Here is a 10,963-nt window from a genome sequence, read left to right on the forward strand (position 1 = left end):
CCCAAATAGGTGACTGAGGGAAAATCGTCATAACTCTCGCTCGGAGAATCTGATTCAAAGTTCGTAAATATTTTTTTTTTGTAAGCTACGGTGGAACCCATTCTATTACTCGATAGAAATTAGAACATTACATATCATCAGGAAAGTATAAAAAACCCGCCCACATGGGGAAATTGGGTGATAAACCACCTATAGTTTCTGGTAGCTGCCCAAAAATAAAAGGCCCACAGTCTCAGAATCTTAGCCAACATTACTAAACAGTCATTAGAGTTCCTAATGCTATTGCTCTGCAAAAAACAAGTATCTTTCTCTAAGGATCTCAAAAAACTACGGCTAAAAAGGCAGTGAAGATTTTCCAGCATATCTTAGTTCAGGCAGTATCCATGTCAGGTTGTTGACTTGTCCCTCCCGCATCATCACGTTGCATGCTCCTCAGCGGCTGATGCATGGCCTCCATATTTTCCTCCTGTTGCTCCACAGCAACGCGAATGAAGCTAAGCTCTCTGCGCAGGTCCGGTTCTCCCTTGACCAGCTCCACCATCTCTTTTGCCACCTGCTCGAGCGCCTTCGCCAATAACCCCTTCATCACCCAGTAAATGTGAAGTGACTATTAAAAAAGCGTCATTCACCCACTAGTATGACCAGGGTCGTGGAGCAAAGACTCCCATTCTTCCATTTCGTCAGCGGACTGGTTCTGGAGGGACTCCTCCTCCAAAAACTGCATGACTTTTCGAACAGCGGGATCGGACTCTCTCTGAAACACTCGTTCCACCCGTCTGAGTCTATAATTCACGGTATGCCTTGTCTTTTTCTCAGGATTCAGCTGTCGCCCCGAAGCCTCGCCTTCCCCCTGCGTCCGCTTCCTCGGGCCCCATCCTCTTTTTCTGCTCACCTCCGTTTCCTCAGCAGGGCTTCCCGCACGGTTCCTCAGCCCCGGGCTCCGCTCCTTCTTCCCTTTCGGTACAGAGAACCCTTCACACTGCTGGTGCTGTTCCTTAGCAGCAGCCCTTGTCTGCGTGGCCGACCACCCTCCGTCACCACCCAGCGGAAGTTCTTCCTCCGACTCATCATCAATTTCCCAAATCTTCGTCGGGGGACTATCCTGGGCTATGCCCTTCCCTTTCTTATCCTGCATCTCCGTCGCCACTCTTTGATGTTCCTCAATCTCCTTAGTCCTCTGTCTGGTCTCCATAATTCGCCTGCTTCCTTTGCTGGGAGGTCTCTGATACTCCACGCGCTCAATCCAGGCCAGACGACTCTCCAACACCCTACTCGCTCCTCTCTCAAATTGGAAACAAGCAGATGTCCGGTCGCCTTCCCCTATCTTGATATAAGTAGGAATTTTGACCTTCTCATACCGATTATCATCGGTAGACAAATGCCTCCATTTGCTTTCGCGGGTGGCAGCATTAATGGTAATTATTCCTTGGTTACTGATTGTTATCGAGGCTTCTGACAGCCCACCATCCCCTCCACTGAAAATACATAAGTTAATGATCTCGCCCTGCGCAAGATCGAGTGCCATTACCTTCGCACACTGCCATAGTACAGCTCTGTACTCAACCATCATTTCATTAAGCTTCCCCGATTGATCACTGATCAACAACCGGGATCTCCACGTCCTTTGTTTATGCCAGCTCAATGATCCGACAAGGTGCTTACGTGGCTTGGTCATAATCCGAGTTAATGATCTCAGCCAACTCTTTCCACTCACTGTTTCCACAAATAGCCTTCCATTGTTGATCAACCCTGTTACCCCTCCCTCTGCTGCCCCAATTGGCCAGGTAGTCAGCCGCCTGGTTACCTTTCCTGCGGACATGACTTACTACCTTATATTCAATCTTTTTTAATAGAACTGCAATATCCTGAACGATACCCACAGTACGCCAACTGTTGGTGGCTTTTTCCCAGCTTTTTCCATTATTTAATTTCCTCACCATGTTCACTGCAATCTGAGAATCACCCGCGATTTCCAGGTTGGGATAACCATTTCTAACTGCAATCCTTAATCCTTGATGGAGGGCCCAGAATTCAGCTTCATTGTTAGTCATCTCTCCTCCCCCTTCTGCAAATATCCATCTGACCTGTTTATTACTATCTCTGAAGATGCCTCCAAAGCCTTCTTCTCCTGGGTTTCATTTCGAAGCCCCATCGAAATTTAACTTAACAAAGGTATCCCTGGGGTAACTAAATTTGTCAGGGCTCTGACTCCTCATGTCCTGGGTGACGTATAGCTTGTGATGGACCATCTCCAGTTTTAAGTTTAACTTCCTCAAAATTTCTTGTTCCTCCTGATTTGTCTTCCAATCATCCTCGTACCATCTCTCCACCAGAACTATTTCCCGCATGAGCTCTACAGCTTTTGCCCAGGTTGTCTTCGGATCCTTTGACAAATTCTAGAAAATCCTCCAATTTCTCTCCTTCCAGATCATCCACATAACAAACCCTGGAATAAGATTTCAGGCTCTTTTAACGACCTTGCATTGGAAGGCTTCCTTGTTCCATTTGAAGACCAATTCATTAAAATCACTGATAACAAATCCTGGTTTATTGAAGGCATGCTTAATATTCACCCACAAATGCTTAGAAAAAGGACATTTAATCAGAAGATGATCCCTGGTCTCCCCCTCCTTGTTGCAAAGACAGCATATCGAGGGCCCCTTGAAGCCCTTTTTCTGGATTCTATCCCAGGTTAGGATCTTGCATTTTGCAGCCAACCATATGAAAATAGAGACTTTTGGCCACCAATTATTTTCCCAAACGACTTTCCAATCCAGGTTTCCAGCATCCCCATTCTGAGGATCAAATAAGTAATAAGCTTCTTTGGTGGTAAACAGACCCTTCATAGAATTCCCCCACCTAAGGATATCTTGGCCATCACGAGCTCTGATTTTCCTGGATCCAACTTCTTTTTTGTATTTGTCTTGCAGGTCTTCTTCAATCTCCCTGTCCCATTCCACTGGATCAATCCAAACTCTCCACCCTTCTTCCACAGCATGAGCTTTCCAATAGTCTCTAACACTAGTCCTGTTTCCTTCTATTCTGGCTCGGATTTGATTAAGATCTTGGATTCTACTCAGTCTTTCTCTCTGTTGCCACCTATCTTCCCAAAAATTTGCCTCTGCTCCTCCCCGGATCTCCCAGAAAGCATGTTTTTCCACCATATCCCTGTTCAGGCGAGCCAGGTCCCAAATAGAAGAACCTTTAGGCGTTTCCTGTTGCCTTAGGATCTCTAACGTTGAATCAGGCATGTTATATTTAGTCTTCCATATGTTCTTCCACAGATCATTGCCCCCCCTGAGCCACCTCCACCACAACTTGGCTCCCAGGACCCTGTTGAGAGTTTCAGGGTCTCTCAGCCCTAAGACACCTTTCTCCTTTTTCTCCGTTAACTGTTCCCAAGATACAAGAGCCCACTAATTATTTTGGTCAGACCCTCTCCAGATGAAGTTCCTTATGATTTCTCTGATTTTAGCACAAACCCCTAAAGGTGCGGCCATTATTGAGAGAGGATAAATAGGGATCGCTTGCAAGACATATTTCACCAAAACGATTCTGCCTGCAATGTTTAAGGCTCTGAAGGCCCAGTTTACAATCTTGGCGTTCAATTTATCCAAAACACCCTGCCAATTTTTCATCTTTTTAGAGGTAAGGTCTAGAAGATTACCTAAATACTTCATAGGTAATTCCCCTCTTCTAAAACCCAAAAGTCTGGTGAGGTAGTTTCTTACCTGATCGATTGTGTTGAATATGAATATGCAAGATTTGTCTTTATTAATTTCCAGGCCAGATGCCTCCGCAAAGAGATCCAGAATTCTTTTGATACGTCTGACTTCTTTGACTGTTGGTTCTCCAAAAAGCATAATGTCATCCACAAATTGTTGGTGGGTTAAGGGCAGATTCTTCCCCCAAAGCTTGAGACCCTTCAACCTGTTTGCCTCTCTTTCTTGTTTAATAAAGCGACCCAAACCTTCAGCAGCAAGGATGAACAGAAAAGGGGATAAAGGATCTCCTTGTCTAATTCCACGAGAAGCATTAAAAGTTTTCGTTGGAGTTCCATTGACCAGGATAGAGAAATTTGGAGAGGAGATCAGACTATGGATCCAGGCAATCCACCTCTTATTAAACCCAAAGCTCTCTAGGACTTTGCCCAGATAATTCCAATTCAATCGGTCATAAGCCTTAGACAAGTCCAGCTTAATCAGCATGCCTTTTTGTTTTTTAACCTTAAGAGAGTGCAAAACTTCCTGAGTTACAACAAGACCATCAAGGATCTGTCTTCCTTCAACAAAACCAGTTTGTTCTGTAGATATTAGCTGGTCTAGAAGGGGTTTTAATCTCTTAGCTATCAGGGACGTTACAATCTTGTAAATAACATTGCATAATGCTATTGGCCTAAAGCCATTTGCATCCTCTAAATTCTCACCTTTAGGAATTAAAGCAAAAAAGGTAGCGTTGAGAGCCGGCCACACCTTTTGATTCCTTCTTGATTCTTCAACCAGATCAAGGATCTCTCCCCCCAAGAAATGCCATCCCGCCTGGTAAAAGTCTACTGTGAAGCCATCTGGTCCCGGGGCAGTACCCTTCTTCATTGCTTTCACCGTCTCTTCTACCTCCTCGAGGGTCGCAGCTCTCATCAAAGCCTTATTTTGGTCTTCAGTGACAAGGCTGGGAATGGCCGAGCAGATTTCTTGAATGGCTCTAGATCTATCAACCTGTGGTTCAGACAATATTTCTTTATGGTGATCTACAAGAATCTGTTCTATCTCCTCTTGCTCCACCGCTCTATTACCATTCCTATCCTTAATGGATAGGATTCTGTTCCTCTATCTATGTTTAATCATTGCCTGATGGAAGAATCTAATATTTCGTTCTCCCTCTCTTAACCATTTTATTCGAGATTTCTGTCTCCATAGAACCTCCTCCTGCTTTCATCTTTCTTCTAATTTCCCCAAGATGACCCCTTCTTTGTTGATGCTATCCTCTGTCCTGCCTTCCAGTATCATCTTTTGCTGAATGCTTTCCATTTCTCCTTCTAGTTTTTGTTTATCCTCAAAGATGTTTCCAAACTATTCTTTGTTCCACTTTTTAATTTTACCCTTCAGCTCTTTCAGTTTTAATTGGAACGTTTGCATTTTTCCTTTACCTTGCATAGAAGATTGTCGCCACCATTCCTCGATTCTCTTAATGAATTCTGGGTCCCTCAACCAGAAAGATTCAAACCGGAAAGGCCTCCTCCCACGATTCTTTTTGATATCGATCTCTAATCTAATGGGCCAGTGATCAGACCCCAAGGAGGGTATAATCTTTGCTTCTACAAAAATGTCTTTATTCATAATAGCTTCTGAAACTAGGAATCTGTCCAGCCTAGAAGTGATTTGGTTCTTACCTCCTCTCTTGTTATTCCAGGTAAAGATCCCATTGATAGTATGAATGTCAACAAGTCTTAAATCCTCTATCGTCTCATTGAATCTATCCATGATTTGGTCCACCTTCCTCATCCCTCCTTTTTTCTCATCCAAGGATCTGATTAAGTTAAAGTCACCCCCTATGATCCAGGTAGCTTTAGGATACAGTCTACGGATACCTTTCATGCTTGCTAAGAAGTTTTCTTTTTCACCCAAGGAGGGGGGTCCATAAACCCCTGAAACAACAACCTGCTCCTTGGTTCCCACTATCCTACCCTGACCAGTAAGGATTCTACTCATACTAGTCCATCTATCCAGGATGATATCATTAGGGTTCCACAAAATTGCTATACCTCTTGCAGATCCAATAGCATCCAACCCCATCACTTCGTAATGAAGATTATTTTTTTCTATAATACCCTCAAGCTGTTGAACCGATATTTTAGTCTCCTGCAAAATCATAATGCTAGGTTTCTCTTTTTTCAACTTGTCTTTCATGTACCTTTGTTTACCCTTACTGTTTAAACCCCTAATATTCCAACTGATAACAATCATTTAAAACTTATGATAGGAGGGGAAAAAAACCTCTGACAGAGGTATCACTTTACCTGAATTGATCAACTCTTCTCCCACCATTTGGATGGTTTCACTCATTGTCTTACGACCCCTCTTTCTACTGTTTTTTCCAGAGTTGTCCAATCCCAACGATTCTGTCCCCTGATCATTTCCAGTCATCACCTGCTTGACTATATTCTCCCCTTTTTTCTCCTTATATTTTTGGAATACTTCCTTATACAGCTGTTTCTGTTTTTCAGGTATGAATCTTCTGTCAAGGTATTTCCATTCTTGAAGAAACCGTTTCATTATTATCTCTTCCTCAACCTCATTTTCTGCCTGGTTCTCCACCTCCATTTGTGATTGCATTGCGGTGTCTTCCAGATGCTCCTCTGTTCGTTCCCCATCAATTTTCCCTGGGTCTACTTCCTTTCCTTTACCTTCCTTTACTATTTCCATTGGGCTGTTCCCTGGGTCCTCATCGTCCTCTAAATTTACTTCATAATCCTCATTGCCCTCCTGTAATACCTGAAATTTGCTCTGGCTTGACATTTGAGCTGGTTTCCTCTGAGGTTGCGATCTGGGGCCCTCCTTGTTTTGCCTGCATCTTCTTGAAACCTGCTGAAAACCCCCAGACACTTCCTCCTGGCTTTTCTTTGGTTCCTCCTCATTGTTCAACGGGAATTGCCTGTATAAATGGCCGTATTCGTGACAGTTTCGGCATCTGAAAGGGATGTGTTCGTAATCTATTGGTTGTTCCCAAACCTCATCATGATATTCCACCTCAATGCTATCAGGAAGGGGTTCCGCCAAATTCATGTATACACAGATTCTTGCAAAGGTGTTATACTTACCCCATTTTGTAGCCTCTGCAGCCTTAACAAAACTCCTGATTGTGTTGCCGATTCCTTCTAATATTTCAGGGTCCCAGCATTCATCGGGCAACCCAAAGAGCCTGACCCAGATTGGTGCCTCCAGCAACTTTTCTTTTTCTGGGTTATATCGTTCCTCCCAATATTTCATGAACAGACCTGCATTGTTCAAAAAATATGGTCCTTCTTCAAATATCCTGTTCTTGTCTTCCACGTTCGTGAAGATTGCTGTGAAAAATCCCTTGGCTCCCAGTTTCAGATCAATATGACCTCGAGGTTTCCATTTCTGGTCAATCCATCGAAGTAGCTCCTTCTCTGAAGGCCAATAACCAATGAATTTACAAATCAAGGCATGGTCCTTCATATAACAGTTGTATTCCTCCAGCTTGTTACAAGGGATGACATATCGTGGTTTTTTTTGAGCCCGCGGTAGACATTTCCCTTTCATCCTTTTCTGCCATAAATTACCCATGACCGGGACGTGGCTTTCCTTCTGGTTGTGCCTCATTCCACTCCCGCTGTTCTCCCCGGTTACCACATTCTTGAAGGAGGGGATATCTCCCCCCCCCCTTCGGCTCTTCCATTTCCTTTCAGTGCCTATCTCTCTGTTGTTATCCTGGCCCAATACTTGAGAAAGAACCGCAGCAATCGGGTCTGCCCCTCTTGCCTGATTCTCTTCCTTATCTTGTCGTCTTCAGCCTTGCTCGCGCTGACTCTAGCAAAGTCCTCGAGTCAGGCCCTTCTGTGGCGGCTCCTGCAAACCCTAGCAGAGCGCATCATCGGAGCCAAAAGTTCGTAAATATTAACAAAAAGAAGATGGACTGTATTTTTTTGGGTATTAGTTTTAGAACCTAAGGTCAAAACTATGACACGTGGCACATCGTACAAATTCGCTCTACTGAACTAGTCTATAATTAGGTCATTGCGGGAGATTGGACATAACTCTTTTTTTAGGAATACAATTATGATCAAACTTGCGGGGATATAAAGAGGACTTAGAGGGATACCGCAGGTCGCAATTTTAGACCTTGGGGGTACGCAGTTTTAGAGATACAACAGATTCAAGATTGAGGTCCTAAAAGGACAAAAAAGAATGACTCGAATCAAGAAAATAGAAGCACCTAGTAATGAAAATTCGATGGATGATTTGAAGAATGTGATCGAAGCTAAGATAAATAGTTTTATCTATTCCATGGAAGATGATATCAATGATATGAAATCATATTGGAAGAAATGCAGGGAAGATGTGAAGAAATACATGGAAGGTTTGAAGGAAGGTGGGACAAAGCTGCTACAAGAAAGGCCTCCTAATGGTGAAAAGGTAGTAGAGGAAACTCATGTCGAGAACAAAATTAATGTTAATCATGATTTCATAGAATCTAACATTGGATTGAAGACCCAACATATTCCAAAGGTAGATATGAGGAAGTTTGATTGCAAGGATCCCGTATCATGGATACTATAGATGGAGAAATATTTTGATCTACATGGTGTACCAGTGTTACAAAAGGTACATATTGCATTTTTATATTTGAAACCAAATCAATTTTTATGGTTTAAAGGGATTTTTTCTCATAAATCACTTGTCACTTCGTCGATTTTGACGGAAGAAATAATATCACATTACGAGGATACAAAAAGTAACACCTTCTTTAGCCAATTGATAAATCTAAAACAAAAGGGTTCAATGGCAGAGCACATCGAGGACTTCCAAAAATTGAATATAAGGGTAAATGATATTCCAGAGAAGCATAGGATTGAAGTCCTCATAGGGACTTTAAATGATAACATCCAAAATGAGGTTCGCCTTTGGGAACCCGATGCGTTGGAGAAGGCATACAACTTGGCAAGAAAAATTGAAACCAAAATTATGGCAACAAGGAATCCTACAACACATAACTATAAAGATAGAACTGTTGTTTCTCCTATCCATTCACCACCTACAAGGTTGATGCCAAAATAATTGGAAGAAAAATGAGGAAAAGGGCTTTGTTACAATTGTGATAGAAAATACACTAAAGGTCATAAGTGTGTTGAGAAGAAATTAATTTACATAGATGGGGAAGAGGAGCAAGAAAAGGAACAAGAAACATCTAAAGAAGAGGATATACACCAAGAACCAATTCCAAAGAAAGATGAAATGAATATAACCATATCTTGTAATGCATTGACATGAATTATCACTCCCTGAACTCTCAAGATAGAAGGGCATATCAAGAAGAAAAAGGTAATAGTGTTGATTGATTCAGGTAGTTCCCATAATTTTATTCATTGTAAGGTATCCAAGGAATTGAATTGCTTGCTATATCCAACACCAGAATGCCAAGTGATGGTTGCAAGTGGAGGAACCATAAATTGCTTTGGAAAGTGCCATAATATCAAGCTATCCATGGGAGAATATGTATTGAATAGACCAATGTTTTCCATTCCAATGGGTGGTGCTAATGTTGTACTAGGAATCCAATGGCTATAATCCTTAGGTACAATAGCTTTTAATTTTCAAGAACGTTTCATGAAATTTTCTTCGAAAGGAAAGGAAGTTAAATTAAGGGGTATCAAAGGGAAACAGGGAAAAATAATAAGCTCTAACAGAATGAAAAAGCTTCGAAAGAAAGAACAACGAGGTGTAATTGGACAATTATGTTCACTAGAGGTTCCGACATCAGAATCATCTATTTATCCAAATCTCCAAAGCATCTTAGGCAATCATTCCGAGATATTTAAGACTCCCAAACCAGAAGATCCCAATTCAAACAACATTTATAGAACTTGACGAGGAAGGAAAAATCATACTGGAACCTGGAGCAGTCATAGAAACAAGAACCTGACAGCTACGAAATCGATCAATTTCAGAGTATCTCATCAAGTGGAAGAACTTACATGCTGAAGATTCCTCATGGGAGGACATGAATTTTATACAGAACCATGAAGAACTACTCAAGCATCGAGGACAACACTTTTTGAAGGAGAGGGGCATGTTAGGTCCCTATACTACTAGTGTAACCCCTTATTGTTATTAGTACAACCCCTTTATTATATTTTTGTGCCCATGTAGTCCCCACATTGTTATTATTGTGCCCCATAGAAGCCCACTATTTTTATTATTGTGCCCTTACATTATTATTGTTATGTCGGCTTTGATTATATTATGACCCCTTAGACTCCTATATATAGAAAGGATGTCTTGTCATTTGTATCATCCAAGAATTGTTCATTTGTGTAATGTAAAGGAGTTTGACCCCTCAAAGAGGCTGGTTTCTAAGTCACTGATCTATCTTTTCTATCTTTTTGTGAACTCGTTTCATAACACAACCATTGTCACATCATTGAGAGATTGTCTTAATATGAAAATGAACCATGGACAACCATTGTCAACCATCATCAACCATGGTAAAATCATGGTCGACCTTGGTCCAATGTGTTGAAAATAATACTGAGAGGGGGGGGTGAATCAGTATTATCTAGCAATTTAATAAATCTTCCTTATTTGATCTTTGAATTATTTTAGCATGTCAGTACCATAAAATAATGAGCATGCAAAACAGATAGTCACACCAAAGAACACAAGATGTAAGGTGGAAACCCAATGTGGGTGAAAACCACCTGCTGCAATATGTCTCTATCTTCTTTCAATTTAGAAACTTCTTTTACAATGATTTTACACTGGTGCAGTCCTTTACCAGTACGCAGGCTGCAACCTGCAGAGAGCTGCAACTCTCTCTCTCTCTTGTTTTCCAGTCTACTCCTGGAAGGGAGCTACAACCCCCTACTTCTTTTCATAAAGCATCAGATGATCAACAAGTACATAACAGATATAGATCACTACAGATATCAGATCAGCAACAACAGAACTAACCCAGAACACCTTATCAATAGAGAAATTCAATCAACAGAACATCTTAAAACAGAGACGCAGTTTTCCTTTCTGTGGCCTGCGACCAGCCGCTGTTAACCTTCTGCTACTCTGCGTCTACCCGCAGATATCCTTCTACTTCGCTGTGTGCCCACGCACTGTTCCTTTGACTGCTCTGCGTTCTGTTGCTTCAGGGATGCACCCAAGGATACTATCGCGCCGCGTCTTTCGCTACAGAGACGCACCTGAAAACACAATCGCGCCGCGTCCTTCTG

General features: G+C 42.1%; 1 protein-coding gene across 1 annotated transcript; it reads right to left on the reverse strand.

Moving 5' to 3' along the window:
* Positions 1-5,069: 5,069 nt before the first annotated feature.
* Positions 5,070-5,792, reverse strand: LOC149200442 (uncharacterized). Its single transcript, XM_089400945.1, has one exon. It carries the CDS (start codon positions 5,790-5,792, stop codon positions 5,070-5,072), a length of 723 nt encoding a protein of 240 aa, XP_089257071.1.
* Positions 5,793-10,963: the final 5,171 nt, after the last annotated feature.

The sequence above is a fragment of the Pinus tabuliformis genome, chromosome 2_1 (assembly GCF_031772625.1).
Source record: "Pinus tabuliformis cultivar Carrire ecotype Pingquan chromosome 2_1, CPIR1, whole genome shotgun sequence".
Lineage (NCBI taxonomy): Eukaryota > Viridiplantae > Streptophyta > Pinopsida > Pinales > Pinaceae > Pinus > Pinus tabuliformis.